General features: G+C 44.6%; 1 protein-coding gene across 9 annotated transcripts in view; it reads left to right on the top strand.

The window, feature by feature from the left end:
- The window catches only part of DNAH14 (dynein axonemal heavy chain 14), a 348,451-nt gene that overhangs the window by 236,752 nt on the left and 91,294 nt on the right, over positions 1-20,405 (top strand). For all 9 annotated transcript variants that reach the window (XM_082704493.1, XM_082704492.1, XM_082704488.1 and 6 more), the window contains 7 exons: positions 466-636; positions 4,081-4,248; positions 4,931-5,023; positions 13,518-13,715; positions 15,595-15,753; positions 17,889-18,080; positions 19,144-19,325. In XM_082704493.1, the coding sequence (XP_082560619.1) occupies positions 466-636; positions 4,081-4,248; positions 4,931-5,023; positions 13,518-13,715; positions 15,595-15,753; positions 17,889-18,080; positions 19,144-19,325 (1,163 nt within the window). The remainder of the gene's footprint in view (positions 1-465; positions 637-4,080; positions 4,249-4,930; positions 5,024-13,517; positions 13,716-15,594; positions 15,754-17,888; positions 18,081-19,143; positions 19,326-20,405) is intronic.

Raw genomic sequence — 20,405 nt, 5'->3', positions numbered from 1 at the left:
ACGCAGGCATCCCAAGAAAAACAATTTTGGAATTCAGTTTTTCTCTCCTTACCATGGACCTGTGGTCCAAAATGGTATATATCATGTTTGAAATGCGTTATAAGTTCTTTTCATCCACATTCAGAATCTTAGAACATCAGCATGAAGAAGCTTGTCCCCAGCCCCACCTGCAGCCCACCTCAGCACTGTAGTCAGGACCCGGGGCCTCCCAGGCCAGCGAGACCTCAAGAGGCCAGGCCCAGCGGTCCTCATCCCCTCTCCCTCCATGGGGGGTGCTGTGTCCATTTTCCCTGAGTATTAACCTGCCCATCTCATCAAAAATCTAGTTTATCACTTGGAGAAATGGACAATTTGGACCTAGATAATCGCTTCTAATTTTATGGAATCGTAAACCTGCAAAAATTGAGCCTCTATTTCACATACTACCTGCTAATGTTAAAAATCTAACATTTCAATCCCTCACAGCTTCTCCTGGGGTTGCTGCAAGCTGAGAGGGTTGTCATCAACTCCAGAGAGATGGCCGCTCTGTTCTTTGTTCACGAAGCCACCCGAGTGTTTCACGATCGCCTGATTGAATATACTGAAAAACAGCTTTTCTATCAACTTCTCTCAAAGGAAATTGAGAATTATTTTCAGGTAAGCCTCTATTTTAAAAATTATTTTAAGTGGTTATCTTGGGAAAAGATAACCTGAAAGCCCTCAGCTGTTCCTATAACATTAGTAACAACATCATTAACAATCCCATTTTCTACTTGATAATTAATGTCTAAATGAGCATAGATTTGACAAGATGTCTTTGGCCTTCACCAGCCCTGACCCCGCTTGTTTCTCCAGGACTGGCAGAAGTGCTCAGTCTCCGTAGCTCCAGCCCCTTGAACTTTGGTCTCCGTGGTGCCCTTGGACTCCAGGTCCAGAAGGAAAGAGAGCAGTTCAGGAGACTGAGCCCCCCCACAAGGGTGGTGGGGAAGCAGAGGGGAGAGCTCAGCAACTTTGCGAGGCCATGTGTGAGCTCCTCTTGAGAGAACTAGGGGGTCCTTCAGAATTCCTTCCAGAGGTGACTCCTCCTTCCTCTTCTGTCTTCTTTGGTGGTGCTGCTTTCTCTTGCCCTGTTCATAGGCGGCCAGGAAATAGAATGAATTCACAATAGGAAAAAAAACAAAAAAGACTTTTGGGTATGAGCCTTACATCTAGAAATACAGACATGCATGCAAACACATTTATGTAGATCTGCGTTCGTATCTGTATATGTGTGTGTACTGTGTACATGTATATATGTATGTTTAAGACTAGTCACAAATCCAGAAGGCTTTTAAAAAATATTTTGTAGACCCTCCCATCATTATTTCCTTTTAGTGCAAGCTCTCTGCTCTTCAGCCCAGATCCTCCTTGATGGAACAGTTCACGACAGCACACACCCCACCCCCACCCCCACCTCCACGGAGCAATCGGGGTGGTCCTCTCCCACCTGTGCGTCGCCACTCACTGTGGAGCCCCACAGACGTGGCCCAGTGTCCCTGGGGCTGCTCTTCCATGACACATCAGACTCTTTAATCCCTACTTTTCCTGTTTGCCCTGCTCAGAGACGAGACTCCCCAGCCCACTCGTGTACTCTTCCCGCTTTCCTTCCCCCAGCAGCCTGAGAAGCACTTGAGTATAGAGGCTCCCTACATGGAGCCTGCCCATCTTCAAAGCCCAGCCCCTCACCTGAGCAGGTGTGGGGCTGTGGCAGGGGATCCCCGTGTCTCCACACCCTTGTCTCTGAAGTTGGGGTAGCAGCTATACCCACCTGGGAGGCTGTGTTGAGAATCAGCAGTGTTCATTTGAAGTTAGAGCAGTTACTGATATACAGTAAGTGCCTAATAAATGTAACCTGTGGGGAAGAACTGGACCTCTGTCTACATTTCAGATACAGACAGGTGGATTGGCAGAAAGAAACTGAACTCTAGAGTCAGAACTGGGTTTGTCTTCTAAGTCCAGCTCATGGTGCTAGGGCTGCTTCAGGTTCAACACATAAAACCACTTGCAAAACCGTTCCCAGGGGGCGCCTGGGTGCTCAGTGGGTTAAAGCCTCTACCTTCGGCTCGGGTCATGATCCCAGGGTTCTGGGATCAAGCCCCGCATTTGGCTCTCTGGTTGGCGGGAAGCCTGCTTACTCCTCTCTCTCTGCCTGCCTGCCTTCCTGCCTACTTGTGATCTCTGTCTGTCAAATAAATAAGTAATTAAATCTTTTTATAAAAAACGTTTCCAGGCTTTGCCCACTGCACTCCTAGCTCCTCCTGGTGCCCGGGCCTGATGTTGCCCACCTTAGCAACCGGCGGTACTCTCCCAGCCTGCACCACGCCAGAAAGGGCGGCACCTCAGCCCCATGTCCTAGCCGGAGTGCGGGGCATCTCCCCCACCTCTGCTCCACACCTCTGGGAGCCCTGTGGCCGTCCTTCCAGATTCAGCTTGTCTATCCTCCTTCAGTGGGTGTTGCTGGCCGACACCACACACTTTCTGTTGCGCTCTCCCTGCCCGCAGAGATGACGCAACTCACACACAGGTCGATGCACAACCTCTTATTTATTCCCTGGTCCATCTTTCTCCTCCCCTTGCGGGGAAGTTCCCTTGCCTTATATAGGGCCTAACAGCCAATCACAGGGGTGTTCACGTGAACAGGGAGCATACAGCCAATCACAGAGGTGTTCACGTGAACAGGGAGTATACAGCCAATCACAGAGGTGTTCACGTGAACAGGAGGTATCTGGGGCTCGTAGGCAGTGGTGGCATACGGTGCTCATGTGACGAGCACGAGGTCACGTGTGGCCAGGGCGGATATTTTTTAGGCTGTCCGTACTGCTCCGGCGCCATCTTAGGGGCGCGACCGGCGCCATCTTGGGGGCGTGACCCCGACAACTTTCCAGCTTGAGGGTCCCTTCTTTGTGTTCTCGCAGGACTGTGGATTTTCCTGTCCTAGAACTCATGATAATGTAGTTACTTATCTCTCTCTCTAACCTTATGGATTCTGTGAGAACAAACTCACTGATCCCTGTCTCTTCCTAAATTGCCAGAATCCAGCATCCTTCCTTCCTCTCCATTGGTGCTCGATAAGGATAACTAGGAGGAAGGAAGAATGGAGGGAGGAGGGACGGATAAACTTTGCTAAAATAATGAAAGAGCTCATTCCTGCCCGGGTGAAGTTCACGAAATTCCTCCTGTAAATAGCCCCTACAGTCCAGGTTTCAGGCTTTGCCAGACCAACCAAGCAACAGAGGTAGAGGTGGCTGGTCAGGGACACGTGGCTTACCATTATAGCAGGAATAGCTACAAGACCCAAAGACATACTGACCCAATCTTCCTTAAAGAGAGAAAGATATAAATTGGTGCTCTGAGAATTTGGGTTTATATAGTATCATTTAATCAGTTGGTTGGCTGGCTTATTTTCATTAAAAAAAAAAATACAAATGTGATAATGTTAACAGTATTTGCACTTGCAATGTGGCAGACACTGTTCCCAGAGCTTTCTATATCATTACTCATCTCAATATATATAATGCCTCCGTGATGGAGGTCCTCTTGCTATTCTCACTTTACAGATGAAGAAACTGAGGCAGAGTAGGGTGAAGAACTTGCCCCAGGTTACATAGCTAGTTAAGTGGTAGAGTCCAGCCAACCCAGGACAGCGGACTCCAGATACCCTTTTACCCATCATTTTGTCCTGCCACCCAGCTGTGTCTCCTGGGTGCCTGCTAGGAATTTCCAGCGCTAGACACAGGCTGGGGGAGCAGGGGGTTGCTGAGACCCACGTGGAAGACCCATGTGGGTGCAGTGCTGGTGCAGCACATTTCTGATAGAACACCATTTGATCTCCTTTGCAACCCTTGTGTTGTACTGTATGTACTTCAAAACACCATTGTGAGAAAGGGTCCATTGGTTTCACTGCCAGCACCGGTCCACAGCACAGAAAAGGCGAAGAGCTCCAGAGGCCTACCTTGATCTGCTGTGCCAAGAGCTTCTCTGATACAGATCTGTTACATTAGTTTTGATAACGAGAAGAATTTGGCTATTAACACGTACTCCTAAATGATCATCTTAAAATAGGTTCAGTGGACAAAAGAGAAACTGATGAATGACTCAACTGTATTTGTGGATTTCTTGGATATAAACAAGGCCCATAGGAAAAAGATCTACCGGAACACCAATGACTACCATAAACTCGCCAATGTACTGAATGAATTCCAAATGAAGTTGAGCTCCGCATCTTTGGAGGTACAGCAGACATGCTCAGTGTAGACTCTGAGGAGTACGTGTGTATGTGTGTGTGTGTACACAGGTCATTTACATACACGCACACAGATGGCTATATTTATTTCACAGCAGATATTTCCAAGGCATCTGTGTGCGTATGAGAGAAAGGGGGCACCTGGGTGGCTCAGTCGGTTAAGCATCCAACTCTTGATTTGGGCTCAGGCTGTGGTTTCAGGGTCCTGGGATCGACCCCCCACATGGGGCTCCGTGCTCAGCTGGGTGTCTACTTGGGATTCTCTCTCCCTCTGTGCATGTGCAAAGGAGCAGCAGGAAGCAGCACCTCTGGCACTACTGCCTGGGGCAGACAGGTGTCAGACGAGAGGCCCCGACGAAACTGTAGACGCCAGAGTCCCATCTCCTGGGGCTCTTCCCTCAGCACGAGGCCCCCCAAAACAGAGCCGCAGCACCAATGCTGTTGTTCTCTTCCTTCTCTTCCCTCGATACTGTGACTCCTGTGGTCCTGCTCCCGGCAACACTGGCATAGGGACAGTCCTCGTGACGCACCTTGATTTCTCACAGAGTCTAGGTTGCTGGATTACCAAAATCATCCCTCTCACTCCCGGATCCTTGTACCTAAAACTGCACTGAACCTTCGCTATTTCTGTGCCTGTCAGCAATTGATCTGTCCCATTTCCTCCGCTAGATTTTTCATTCCATGGTGTTCTTCAAGGAAGCCATAGAGCATATCGCCAGAGCCGCGAGGGTCCTTCGGCAGCCAGGGAGTCACATGCTACTGGTAGGAGTTTAAATTATTCCATAGTTTCAAAATAAGTTTCAAAATAACAACTGAGGGAATCTGATAAAATCTAGCTTGCTTACAGAAGTATTATTTATGCAGACTTTCTCTTTGTGAAAGCTTGCACCCCCTGAGTCCCACACAGGGTGACCTTCCTCTGTGGAGTTTACGTAAGAAATATTTCAGCACATAAAAATGCTTGTTTTGGGAAATCATTTGATGTGAACAGAAGTAATTAGCAGGCAGCATCTCTAGCGTATCCTCAAACCAATGTAGTCTCTGTGCAGGCAAATCTTGACTTTGAAGATGGTACATTTCCTGGAATATTGATTTAGAAACTTGAGTCTTTGCACAAAGTTCTACTGCTCATGAAAACAAGTAGGCGTTAAATTTTTGGAAGATCCCCAAATAACTTGAACAGAGAAAAGCTTTCAGAAGGCTAAATAAAATCCAACACATGCAGCCAATTATAGGAATCACAGTATTTATGAACATTGAAGCTGTTGCTTATGCCTATTATTTATGTATTTTATAACTCTGTTATTTATAACTAGTTATTTAATCCTCATCATTTTTTCCCAAAATGACTTGTCTTGCATTCAGAACTACTAGAACTTTATTTAAACAGACATGTATTAAGACTGATTAAAGGGAATTAAAAACTAAAAATAGAACTAAGGCAAAAATACAAAAGCAAATATTTCCTCCACCGAAACTATTTCTTTACTAACCTTGCCCTCCTCACAGATGCCACCAACATAGATCTACCGCTCTAGCTGGAAACCCAGGAACCCCTTGTTCTGGATGCTTTTTGGTCATGCCCCATACTACGTCCCGCAATACAGCTTCCAAAATATAGTCTGCGCTCGTGTGCATCTCAATTGCCACCACCCAGCCCAAACCACTGCCACCACCCCCAGGACTCCTGCTTCCCCTGTCTAAAATACACTTTCTACCCTCCCCTCAGTCCCTGTCACTCTGTCCCTGTTTTCTGCGTTTTCTCCCTAGATCTTAGCATTATCTGATCTTATGTATTTAACTTTTCATTTATTTATTATCTGTCTCCACATTTAGAACACAAGCTCCATAAGATCTATGGTTTTCTCTATTTCAGTTAATAATGGATTATTTTTAACTCCCAAATGGCACATACTCTCAGTTTGCTTATTTTACCACGAAGTGACTCTTTTCTAATAACAAGTGAGTTTACAAAGAGTTCTCAATTCTGAAATCCTGAGAATGCATTCAGAATAATTTCAAAAACCTAATGCTCAATTAGATATTTACCTCTTTAACAGTGATTTCTTATGACCCTTTCATCCTGTCAGAGACCCTGTTAAAAACACAAGGTAAAGTATGGCAAGTCCTTGTTTCCTCCATGATCCTGGCACTATTTTGCCCAATTAAACATCATCAGCAGATCAACAGATCTTTGCCCTGGGATTCACTTGTGTAACATGGTAAGATAACCGGAAGCTGACCTAGCCTGCAAGGCTTCAGCAGGGATTAGCATCTAGAAGGAACATAATGACTTGATGAAGAATGTTTAAAACACATTTTAAAAAACAATCATCATCTAGATTGGTCAATTCAAATGAGATTAGTTGAATAGATAAAGAAGTAAAAAGCAAATCATACATGACTTGTTAAAAGTAATACTTAGTTCAGCTGGATTGTATAACTGAACTTCCAGAACAAGAAGACAAGCTTCTAGAGGCTGCCCTCCTGCCTTGACTCATGCATGACCTGCCTTTTCCATTTCCAAAGCCGGCAACATGCCATATTTCTAACCCTTCATCAGCTGTCACACATCTCCCTTTGTCTCTCTGACCACAGCCAGGAAAGATTCCCTACTGTTTAGGACTCGTGTGTTTTATGGTTTTTGGTTTTTTTTTTTTATTTTATTTATTTTTTTTAAAGATTTTATTTATTTATTTGATAGAGAATGAGAGAGAGAATGACAGGGGAGAAGGTTAGAGGGAGAAGCAGACTCCTCATGGAGTTGGGAGCCTGATGCGGGACTCGATCCCAGGATTCCAGGATCATGACCTGAGCCAAAGGCAGTTGCTTAACCAACTGAGCCACCCAGGCGCCCCTAATTTTATTTATTTATTTGATAGACAGAGATCACAAGTAGACAGAGAGGCAGGCAGAGAGAGAGGGGGAAGCAGGCTCTTTGCTGAGCAGAGAACCCAATGCGGGACTTGATCCCAGAACCCCAGGATCATGATCTGAGCCGAAGGCAGAGGTTTTAACCCGTTGAGCCACCCAGGCACCCAGGACTCGTGTGTTTAGACTGAGCTCCACCAGGTTATCCAAAATTGTCTCCCCATTTCAAGGTCCTTAATGTCATCACATTGAAAAAGTCTCTTTTGCCATATAAGAGCACAGGCTCTAGGGATCATGAGGTGACACATTTGGGGGTGAATGTGGCAAAGATATTATAGAACCTACCGCAGACAATATAAATATATTTTTCTTTTAACTACTTTCCAAGATAGGTGCATAGAACACTAATTACAAAACTATTTTGGGGCTAATAACATAAAGATTTAGTATATATAATAATAACACAAAAGAGGAAGGAGCAAATGCTGGAGCAGACTTTCTCTATTTTACCAGAATTAAGTTAATATTAATCTGGAGTAGATAAAAAAATTAAAATATACAGTGTAATTCCTAGAGAAACCATCAAAAAAAAAACCTAAAAATATATATATAACACAAAATAACAAAAGAGTTAAAATAGAACTCTAGAAAGAATACTGAGTTAACACCATGAGAAAGAGGAGAAACAAAAGGGTGAAAGACACAAGACATTAAAAAACAGCAATATGGTAGATGTACATCAAATCATAGCATTCATAACAGTAAATATATATGTACTAAAGGTTGCAATAAAAAAGCAGAGATTAGGGGCGCCTGGGTGGCTTAGTGGGTTAACCTCTGCCTTTGGCTCAGGTCATGATCCCAGGGTCCTGGGATCAAGCCCCACATCAGGCTCTCTGCTCAGCAGGGAGCCTGCTTCCTCCTCTCTCTCTGCCTGCCTCTCTGCCTAGTGATCTCTGTCTGTCAAATAAATAAATAATATCTTTAAAAAAAAAAAAAAAGCAGAGATTGTAGGACAGGATTTTTTAAAAAATCTAATCATATGCTGTCAACAGGAATTGTATTTTAGATTCAAAAACACAAAGTAGTTGAAAATGGAAAGATGGTTGGGGTGCCTGGGTGGCTCAGTCTGTTAAGCATCTGCCTTCAGCTCAGGTCATGGTCCCAGGGTTCTAGGATGGAGTCCTGCACCAGGTCCTCTACTCAATGGGGAGTCTCTTGCTCCCTCTCCCTCTGCTGCTCCCCCTGCTTTTGCTCTTTCTTTCTCTCTCTGACAAATAAATAAATAAAATCTTTAAAAAAGAAAAAAAAATGGAGAAAGATAATTCATGCCAATAAACCCCATAGGAGAGTTGGAGTGGTTATACTAATAGCAAACAAAATAAACTTTTCAGGGGAAAAAATAAGTGTTGGAGAAAAAAGAAAGATGTTCTAATGATAAAAGCATTCAGAAAGATATAACAATAATAAACACACACACCTAACAGCTAAGCCCCATAATATGTGAAGCCAAACAGACAGAATTGAAGAGAAAAAAATAAGCAGTTCACCAGTAATGACTGGAACCTTCACTATCCCCACTCTCAACCTTTGCTAGAGCAACTAGACAAAAAACCAACAGGGATATAAATAAGTAACAATACTGTAAAACAATTTGACCTCATTGACATAGATACCAGACTCCTTCCCTCCAACTGCAAAATACACATTCTTCTTCAGCACACATGGAACATTCTTCAGCCTAGACCACGTGCTGGGCTGTAGAACAAAACTGAGCACATTAGAAGGATTGAAGTCATTCAGAGTACATCCTCAGAACACAACAGAATTAAAGTAGAAATCAATAACAGAAAGCAATTTGAAATATTCCCCAAAATGTGTAATTTTTACGATATACTGATAAATAACCAGTGAATGAAAGAAGAAAACTCAAAACCTATTGGGAAATATTTTGAGATAAATTAAAACACAGCATACACAAAGCAGTACTTAGAGGGAAGTGTGTATAAGATATAAAGGCCTAAATTTAAAAAAAGGAAAACCTCATATAACCTAACCTCCCATATTAGGAAACTAAAGAAGGAAAGAAAACTAACCCCCAAATCAAGCAGAAAGAAGGAACTGATAAAGATGAGAGAAGTAGAGAACAGAAAAAGAATAGAGAATATCAATGAAACCAAAGGTTTGTTCTCTGAAAAGATGAACAAAATCGACAAGCCAAGAGAAAAAGAGGGAAAAGAGTCCATTATTAAAATTATTAAAACCAGGAATTAAAAAGAAGTCATAACTACCAACATTACAGAAACAAAGGATTATAAGAGAAGAGTATGAACAACTGTGTGCTGGCACATTGGATAGCCTCGATGAAATGGACACTTGCTTGGAAGACACAGTTGACTGAGCCAAAGAAAGAGGAAATCTGAAAGGACCTAAACAAGGAGATTGAACTGGGAATTTGAAAACTTCCCATGAAGAAAAGCCCAGGGCTGAACGCTTCCCTGGAGAATTCTGCCAAACATTTAGGCAGAATGAAATCAATTCTTTACAGACTTTTCCAGAAAATAGAGGAGGGAACAGTTCCCAACTCACCCATAAGGACAGTATCACCTGATACCAAAACCAGATAAGACACATCTTGGCAAGGGAAAGCTACAGACCAATATCTCTTATGGATATAGTTGTAAAATTCCTGCACAAAATATTAACAAACTGAATGCAATAACATATAAGCATCAGGTGCCATGACCAAGTGAGATTTATCTTGGGAATGATGTTTGACTAAACATCCAAAACACAGCAATATAAGGCACTGTATTAATAGAATACAAGGCAAAACCACATGATCATTTGTGCAGAAAATGTGTTTGATAAAATCTAATACCATTAATAATTTTTTTAAAAACTCTTTAGCAAAAACGAATAGAAGGGAACTTCACCAGCCTAATAAAAGGCATCTGTGGAAAACTTACATGCTTAAAGATGAAAGACTAAATTTTTTTTCCCTAAGACTGGGAACAAAACAAAGATGTTTTTCTCTCTCAATTTCTATTCAACCCTACACTGGAATTTGTAGCCAGTGCAATTAGATAAGAAAAAAGAAAAAAGGCATCCAGATACTTACCTTACAGGAAGTAAAACTGTCTTTATTCACATTCCACATAATCCTGTTTATAGAAAACCCTAAGGACAAACTACCCAATTAAAAATAGACGCATCTAAAAAGATTCTCAATATCATTTGTTATTAGGGAAAACAATCTGATACCATTTCACACCTATTAAAACGACCAAATTTGGGGGACACCTGGGTGGCTCAGTTGGTTAAGCAGCTGCCTTCGGCTCAGGTCATGATCCCAGTGTCCTGGGATCGAGTCCCACATTGGGCTCCTAGCTTGGCAGGAAACCTGTTTCTCCCTCTGCCTCTGCCTGCCGCTCTGTCTGCCTGTGCTCGCTCGCACTGTCTCTGTCTCTCTCTCTCTGACAAGTAAATAAATAAAATCCTAAAAAAAAAAAAAAAAAAATTTTTTTTTAAAAGACCAAATTTTTTTTAAAAGAGGGGGGATAGTAGGAATTGCTAGTAAAGATAGCAACAGGAACTCTTCATTTACTGCTGATGGGAATGCAGAATGACACAGTCACTTAGAAAGATAGCTTGGTGGTTTTTTACAAAGCTAAAGATAGCCTTACCATAGTCTAGCATATGCTCCTGTGTATCTACCCAACATATTAGAAAACTTAGGTCCTCAAAAAAAAAAAAAACCTTCCCATGCATAATTATAGTGACTTTATTCAAAAACTGGCCACAACCAATATGTCCTTCAGTAAGTGTTAAACTGGGGTACAATGGAATATTTTTCAAAGATAAAAAGAAATGAGATATCAAGCCACAAAAAGACATGGACAAATCTTAAAGGCATATTGCTAACTGAAAGAAGTCAGTCTGGAAATATTGCACACCATATGATTCCAATTATATGACATTCTGGGAAAGACAAAACTATGGTGATGGGAAAAAGATTGGCTGTTGCCAAGGGTTTGGAGAGAGGAAGGAAAGTGAAACACAAGATATTTGAGTGGTGACACTGTTCTGTGCAATGCTGTAATGATGAGCACATGACACCATACATTTGTCAAAGCCCATGAACTTCACAGCACAAAGAGCAAAACTTAGTGTATGAGTGTATGGTAGTTTCAAAAAACCATTTAAGAGGTCTAGGGAGTCCCAGGATGGAATGCAGAAAGTGACGAAACAAGTGAACTATGTTACAGTGTGTGCGGGAATCTCCCTGAAGAGGGTGGGAGGGAAAAGAACTGACCTAACAAAGTGTGGAAATGAGTGGACTCTGTAAGACTAATGTCAAGAGAGACTGTAAGTCAGCACTGTACTGTAACTAATCAAGTAGTTTCCTGTGGGAGTGAGGTCACCATTCGATAGTACTGTGCAAATATATCCCAACTGAGTATCCAAGTAGAGGGTGGCAGGTGGTGGGAGCCAGTGTTCTCACGGTTGCAGTGGGAGCTTACAGAAGCAAGGGGAAGAAGCTAGAGTGATCCATGAGGTGATGGATGAGAATTGAAGACAGCAGCTGAACTCGTGTTTGGTTTCATGAATATGGTTATAACAGACATATTTATAGGAATGTGTGTATGTGAAGGTTAGCATACGAAATTGGAACATAACTCTGCACTCCTTCACTGTGAGCTTTAGTGATTTTTCTCCCGAAGGATGCAGTGTGAAAAGGGGAAAAACAGGAACTTCACAATGGAGAAGCCTGACGTTCACTACTTCATCTAGGTGACCAAGGTCCACAATCAATGGTGATAAATCATGTTGATAAATGGCACTTTACCCCATGGTCTTCCCTCCCAGAAACACATTTCCCCAGTCTAATCAGAAGGAAAACATAGAGAAAATCTCAACCAAGAGCCATTCTACAAAATGCCTGACCAGCACACTTCAAACCAATCAGTGTCATCAAAAGAAAACAAAAAAAAGAGAGTCCGAAACTGTCACAGTCAAGAGGAGCCTCAGGAGATAGAACTAGTAAAAATAATATGTCCTTGATGGGATCCTGGGACAGAAAGAGAATGTTAGGTAAAAACTAAGGAATTCTGAATAAAGTATGGATTCCAGTTAATAATAATGTACTGATACTGTTTCATTTAATGGTAATAAGTATATTCTACTAGTTAAGTGTCCGTAGGGGAAATGCAATGCAGGGTGTATGAAAATTCTCTTTTCTATCTTGGCAATTTTACTGTGAATCAGAAACTCTCCTAAAATCAAAAAGTTTATTTCTTTAAGGGGACAAAAGATTTAGCAAAAGAGGCACAAATGCAAGCAAGTCTATGAGAAGACTACCTGCCATCGTGAACCGTTAGGTAAAGGCGCTAGGAACGCCATGGAGATAGCAGCACACGCAGGTGCTGGCAGGGCTATGGATAAGCCGGAACCCGTGCACATGGCCAGCACAGATGTAAAGCAGTACACCTGCTTTGAATAACAGTTTGAGCATTTCTCATGACGTTGACCCTGATTTACCCTTTAACGGAGCAGTTCTGTTTCTCTGTATCTGTACAAGAGAAAGCAAACGTTCGCTGGACAACGTGAACATGCATGTTCCCATGAGCATCATCAGAATAACCACGAGGTGGACGTGCTCCCAAGCATCCATCAGTAGGTCCCATCCAGGAGGATACTACTGAGCAATAAAAAGGGACAGACGGCAGATAGACGCTCCCACATGCAAGAACCACAAGGCCATCATGCTAAGTGAGGAGGCAGATGCTGAAGACTTTGTGTGTACGATTCAGTGGCTAGGAAAGCTACAGAGACGGAAGATGTGCTCATGGTTGCCTGAGCTTGGGATTGAGGAATGACTACTAAGAGGCCTGGAGTGTCCAACTATTCTAAGATGGATTTACTGGTTGAAAACCTGTAGATTTACTAAAAATCATTGAATCATACACATAAAAAGAGGTGTAGTCTGTAAGTTATACCTCAGCACAGCTGCTAAAAAAGGCAATACTTTCTCATTATTACCGGAGAGCACCTAAGGGTCGGTTGCTCAGAATAAAGGGGGAAAGACCTATCTAAAGTCTTCTAAATGAAAAGTCAAATATTGTAGTAACGTAACGATTCATAAACATGTCAATGCTATTTTTTCAGATTGTGTTCTTGTTCCAGTCAGGTGGTCTCATATATTTCAAGAGACTACACAGAGAAAATGTATCTGCAAGCTCTATAGAACTTTGATAAATACTTCGATTGTATTTCACGTATTTCCCAAAAAGATTCTCAGTATTTTTGCTGATAGGAAACTATCCGTTGTAAGGTGTCTAGGACATACATAGGAATTGTGTATTAGGTTGTTCTTTTCGCACAGATCGGAATAGATGGCTGTGGGAAGGAGACCTGCACTACCCTGGCCTGTTACTTGACAGAATGCAAACTCTACCGAGTGCCCACATCCCGCAATTATGCCTACATGGAATTCAAAGAAGACTTTAAAAGGGGCTTCATTCAAGCTGGACTGGAAGGGAACCCCACTGCCTTGATAGTTACTAGCTTAAACTCAAAGCAGGTCAGTACTTTTTGTCTTCAGCATTTGTTAGCGTTTTCCATGTAAGTAGTGTCCCCCACCCCCATTTAGTATTTGAAAAGAAAGTATGGTCCTGCCAGCCTACCCTGCTTTTCCCACTGTCCTGTCCTTACCCACTCACAGCCCATAGTGTTTATATACTTGTCCTCCTGCTGCAGAGAGATTTGCAAAAGCATCTTCTGTCTTTATAATTTTCATTTTAATTGGCAAGTGAGAAGTCATTTGTCCATGCTACTGAACTACTAGTCCTATAGTCTGTGTTTTGGGAAAAAAAACACGGTCCTCTGATTCCAGCATCTCCTCTTGGGCTCACAGCCTGCCACCACAGACCCGAGGCTCCTGCTCCCTCAGTCCTCTCCAACGTCACTGTCAAATTTAGGACTCTTCTTGCAGGATACGCTTTGTTGACATATAAGCAAAAAACGCTAATCACCCCATGACTGTTTAACCCGGTAGGTGGCATAAACTATGCCCTTCCCCAGTCACTGGCCATGCCATCTCAGATTGACTCACTTCTTCGGGGCTAGCGTCTCACGGCAGCACTGTTATTCTGCGATAGTTACAAGTGTTGTTCCAAACCGCATCTTGTGTTCTCTCCTCATACTGGGCCTCTCTCCCCAGGCTTGGTTTCCTTGCGTATCGAGTTTTGCGAGTGAGTCCACGAGCTGTGTTGTTATCTGCTGTTCTCCAGAGTGTCCAATTTTCTACTTTAATTATATGCCCCCCCTCCCCAAATTTAAATACCCTGCTCTGTTCATCAGCTTGAAGTTTCTTCCAGCTGCTTTTCTGGATTTCGGAAGATGTCACTTCTCCCATGCTGGAGGCCTGCCGTTCTAATTTAAGAAATCATTTTTCAGAGACACGCTATCAGCTGGAGCTGGGCTGGACAAGCTCATTGACTCCCGTGTCATTCAGGACTTCAAGGTCACTGGATCCCTTCTCCACACTTTCCAGCTTCCTCCTGACCACATCATTGCTTTCCACATGAATCCCCCAAAAATGGTGTTAGGACTAGTTAGATTAGCATTTGTTAAGTGGGACACAGGGTATTGGGTAGTGATCCATAGTTCAACAGAGGATCAAGAGCAAGATGGAAATGGAGAAGTTTCTTACAGGTCCTGGGAGAAGGAGAAAGCATACCTTGAGGGGCCGCATGGGGTGGTCAGGGTGGGGTCAGGCAGGGAGACCAGGATCCAGGACCTGCGGTTGGCATGGCTTGGGCTCCCAGTGAGGGCCAGTTGGGCCCACTCACACCTAAAGAGTGGGGTTTGGTTCGGCCCACGGGGGTCTCTCTAAAGGGCGCATAGGGCCTGCAGACCCTGGGAGGCAGGAATGGCTGCTGCGCACAGACTGTTGGGAAAGTCCTCTCAGCAGCTGGCACCCACTCGTCACTCTGTGGGCAGCTCACACAGGGGGCTGCTGTCAGGGAAGGTTCCCCTCAGACTTCTGAGAGAATGAAACAGATGCCGAGGCAGTAGCAACCAGGGTAGGTAAGCAGACCTCCTGACCAGGAGGGAATGACCAGGGTGTTGGAGAAGCCCCATCTGTTGTCCATCAGTCATGGGCGAGCCAGGAGACCAGCTGACCCCACAGCAGCTCTGTCAGCCCCTTCTGGAGGTTGACAAACAGCTCGCTTTCCTTCCAAGCCCGAGACACCAGAAACCTGTGAGGGTCTCAGGAACATCCTGAGGAGGGGATGAGACAAAGATTTTTTTTTTTAAATCACGGATTTACTTTCAAAATCAAAATGCTTATATGTTTTAATTAAAACTCCTTTTCTTTGTCCTGGGTCTCCGGTGTATTTAGGGTGGAAAATGTAAATAATTTACTCACTCCTGATTGGATATCTGTTTCATCTAAGGAGTCGTTTTTGGAAGACTTGAATAGCATTCTCAATCTGAGGAAAATACTTTACCTGTTTGAAAACGAGGAGCTGGACTCCATCGCGCTAAAGATGAGATCTGTTGAACAGTCCGGTTACATGGATAACAGGCAGTCTCTCCTTGCGTTCTTCCAGAAGGTACTCTTTTGTGGGTTGGCGTTATCATGTTACCATGTTAAATTATGAATAGACTATGTTTATAATTCTCTACCTGAATTTCAAGCTGGATAGTTTTTTGTTTTGTTTTGTTTTGTTTTGTTTTGTTTTAATTCTTTAAATGAGGTTTTTAAAAAGGATTTTATTTATTTATTTGACAGAGAGAGATCACAAGTAGACAGAGGCAGGCAGAGAGAGAGGGGAAGCAGGCTCCCTGCTGAGCAGAGAGCCAGATGTGGGGCTGGATCCCAGGACCCTGAGATCATGGCCTGAGCCAAAGGTAGAGGCTTAACCCACAAGCCATCCAGGCGCCCCTAGTTCTCTAAATGAGTTTTTAAAGTTAAAACTGGTGACTGGATTCCCGTATGCAGATACCCCACTCCCTTAGGGCAATCCAAGGTCAGCAAGGATCTGGGCGTGCCTGGCTATCAGTGGCTGAAGAGCATGATAACAGCGAGAGGCAATGACTAGAGAAGTAAGATGACAGGCTTATTTCTTACACTGACTTCCCTCCCTGACCATAGTTGGTAACAAGTCTGGAAAGGTAAGAGACAAGAACTCTTGCTTCGCTTTAAATAACCCTGGAGTTGGCCGGGGGGGTGATGGGAACAGACAGAAATAATGCAGACCGAGCAGATGGTATTTACAGGGACCTCAGCAGTGTGTCCATCTGGAGACGGAGGCCAGACCATCGAGCTCAGCTTTCTGAGCTAAGGCCTGATGACCAGCCAGCCACTCAGAGGTGAGAGAGGTAGGAGATAAGATTGTGTCCAAAGGGGAGCACCACAGGCCAGCTGACTTCTCGGGCCAGTTCCTATTGCTAACGGAGTCACCTGAAGATTGACCTGACCCACCCTCCATCCTCAGTGGACGCTTAGTGATCCGGCACTAGAAGATGTAAAACATCCCACAAATGGGGTCCAGAGTTGAGGGAGAACAATGACGTCACATGAATGGATGCGTAGATCGGGTCCTACTTTTTAAATCCTGATAACTTGTGGCCCTCTGGTGCCTTATTACTAAATTGGTTTGTGTAGATTGCGATTGGCAAGGAAGAGCAAAGAAGTTCTCATCAGAGAACAGTGCACTCCAGAAATAAAAAATAAACCAAGAATCCCAGTTAGAAATCAATTTTAATTATTTGTATGTCTATTTTATACTGTATTTCCAAAAATGACTTGAAGTCTCTTACAGTAATCATAGTGCGGGCATACTTGAAGCCATTAACATTGAATATCTTCGAGAAGGAGTTTGGGGATGGGTAGAGCAAAGAGAGGTAACTTCATTTTTAATTTAAACGTTTCTCTGTTGTATGAATTCTGCATTGAACAGTTTGATTTGCTTTCATACATTTTTTAAAGACAAAAAGGAGGAAAAAGAATCTTACACTTTCCTCTGCTTTCAGCTTTACTACACTTCTTTGGCAAAATAGGTTGCTTGATACTCAGACATCTTTCACTTTTTACAAATTGAACTGTTTGAGTAGAAAGGAACATTGAATCCCTGAAGCTGCTTTCAGTAATGTGGTTTCATTGAAAGTGACATACAGACATGAGGACAGACCCTGCGCCCACGCCAGTCCTTCCAAGGAGCCAGGAACAGCAGCCACACAGCCCAACCTCATGAGACTAAGGTTGCGGGGAGATTTCATGGAGACCAGCACTTTGAGGAAGCCCTGCAAAACTGTAGCGGCTCCAGTACCGTGTAGCGCTCGCCCACAGTGTCTGTCCGTCTCTCTCCTGGCCTTCAGCTTTCACTCTGACCACTTCCTATGTTCAGTTTCTGGACATCTTAGTGGCACACCAACCCAGAGCAAAGGCTGAAATAGACCCGCTCCCCTCTGGTGGAAGGTCCCCTCCTGGGCAGGGCCGAGCACCAAACTCTCTCGTGTGACCTGGTTCATTGAGGGGATGTTCTGGGTCATGTGGAGCACCACCTGGCCACTATCCTCGTGAGAACTCCACGGGGCTGGCTCGTCCCTGTGGAAGGCGCTCAGTGGGCACCTGAGTGGCCTCTACTGAAGAATGGAAACAAGTTCCAAATGCAATTTTTAATGTACTATTTTTTCCAAAGCAGGGGATTCCATTTCAACAGCTTGCATCTCTATTAATTTTCAGAGGATCCATAAAAACCTTCATATTTTTATGACCATGAGTCCAGCAGGACCGACCTTCCGCCAGCATTGTAGAGCCTACCCCTCCATGATCACCACCTGCACTATCGACTGGTATGAGAAGTGGCCAAAAGAGGCTCTCCTCGTCGTAGCCAATTCTTTCTTAAGAGAAAAGGTGTATTTAAAGAACAGACAGGTAAATGCAACCTCTTAAAAATCAGATCCAACAGAAGATTTCAGGTTGTTAACGCATCTGGCAGAATTATGTCTCTGAAGAGCAGTGAATCCTGGGGAGGCAAAAACAGGCAGCTCTGGGCAAAACTCTGAAATAGGTCAAGTGTTGGCCTTGACTCTTTATCAGTTCCCAGTCCCTTTTGCCCACTGACCCGCCCTGTGTCAGAGATGCCCAGATTCCTCACTGCCCGGGTCTCTGCGCTCCCCTGCTCCATGGTGAGCAGCGGGTTTCCCCGAAGGGAAACAGTCCCCAGTGGGGACACTACAGCCTTCGGGGTACTCCCTGTCAAGCTCTCTGACTGGCCTATAACCAACCACCTACATGAGGAGCTGAGAATTCATGAGCCACATGAAGTACGAATCTTTCCTAGTGCTGCCCGAAGTGCAGCGCGCACCTGGGAAAGGGCTCACGCCACTACTTGGCAAAATGTTCAAGGAAAGCGAAGGCCAAGGGCAGAGTCAGGAAGAAAACGCAGCAGGGCTCAAGGGGACTGGGTGGCTGGCCAACCCTGGTGGGCTAGAGGTGGGCACCAGGGCTAGGTTGTGTCTCCAAATTTTCTCCAAAACTAAGCAGGGGACACTTTCTCCTCTAGTTTTCCCATCCACATATCAGTATATCCTTTGAGCCCTGACATTTTCACAGCTTTACTTTACTCAAGGAAGACAAGTGGAGTCTCTTGTAATTGATAACCTGCTTTAGGAAAGAAAAATGGGAGATTTAAAAAAGAAAACAAACCATGAACCCAGGCCATTTGGTGATGGCTCCCTAAATCCTCGGATGGCTATAGCAGAAATGAGGGTAAGGCCCAGGAGGGCGAGTCTGGCACGTCCTTAACCACGGGCCCTATCATTGCTTCATCCCCCACCACCATCCAACCCACCGAAGCATCTCTACTCTTGGTCCCATTCAACCAGGGCCTTTTTCTTCCTTCCCACACCTCAGAACGAGAAACTATTCCTAGTTATTTATTTTCTCTTTCTTTATGTGTATTGGGTTGTTTTCTCTTGATTTTAATATCTTGCAGAACTTGAAAGAAAAACTTGCCCCAACATGTGTCCAAATCCACAGAAGTATAGAAGACTTGAACACAAAATACTTCGAGAAAACCAAAAGGCATTACTATGTCACTCCCAGTAGCTACTTGCGTTTCATGGATACATTTGCTCACATTTTGAGGTTACGAGAGAAGGACATGCAAGCAAAGAGGTAAGACTTTGAGACCAAATTTTAAAATATATATATATGTATATATATATATATATACACACACACACATATACATATAATTGGTGCTTTTAATTTTAGAAAGAAACGCAAATACAAAAGGAGCCCGAATCTGCTTTTCCCAGGGTGGGGGGAGGATAGGCAGCAGCGGCACAAGCCCTTCAGAGAGGTCCGGCATTGAGGGCTGCCCGTCAGTGGAGACAGGGCACACACACGCAACCAAGGAAGAGGCTGTTGTTCAATCACATCGTGAAAGCACGAGCGGCCGTGGGAGCCACTGGCCAGCGCCTTTATCCCGGGAACAACACCGACATACGGGGAGCCCGATATCACAGACAGCGGGACGCGCTGGGGCTGCACATCCTGTGTCCAGCCGCCCCCAGGGAAAGTGGGCAAGGAAGCACGACACGGCAGGTCTTGTACCTGATCAGAGCCCCAGCGACTTGGAGAAACTGTCGTCACAGCCTCCCCGGAGGACAGGGACATGAGCGGAATGGGCCATGCAACCCCAGCTCAGGAGTCTCTGTTCCAGAAGGCCACAGGCTGTCATCAAGACCCCTTCAACAGTTGTGTCCAGGTCTGCGTGACCTGTGCAGGGGTGTGACGGCTGCTGGAACCGGACAGAGCAGCTGCCCTAGGGCAATGTCCCCCTCCCCCACCCATACCCCCCCATCCCCCGCCGCCTGACCTGGGTCCCACTCCAGGCACTGGGGCCTCCCTGTCCTGACAGTGATCGATGCAAGTTCATTCTGTCCTTCGGCTGCAGCACTGGGAGGACAGTGCAGCCAGGCTCCAACTATGGAGCCGGGCCAGTTAGGAGTGCTGTTTCCCCGGGTGCATCCAGGGGCGTGCCACGGGACACCCAGGACCATGGAAGTTTCTCTTCACCTCTCATGCTGGACATGTTAGCTTGCATCTGGCAGACCAATGGGGGCCAGGGGCACAGCTGCCTCAGCAGCAGCCTGATGTGAACACAGGGTCAGGGGCTCATCTTCTAAAGCTGCTGTTGACAAGGCCAGGTGGGGCATGGGGATCCGGGGTCAGCTCTGTGTGGAGCCATTG

The sequence above is a fragment of the Mustela nivalis genome (assembly GCF_964662115.1).
Source record: "Mustela nivalis genome assembly, chromosome: 16".
Taxonomy (NCBI): Eukaryota; Metazoa; Chordata; class Mammalia; order Carnivora; family Mustelidae; genus Mustela; species Mustela nivalis.
This window is presented reverse-complemented; position numbering and strand designations above follow the sequence as displayed.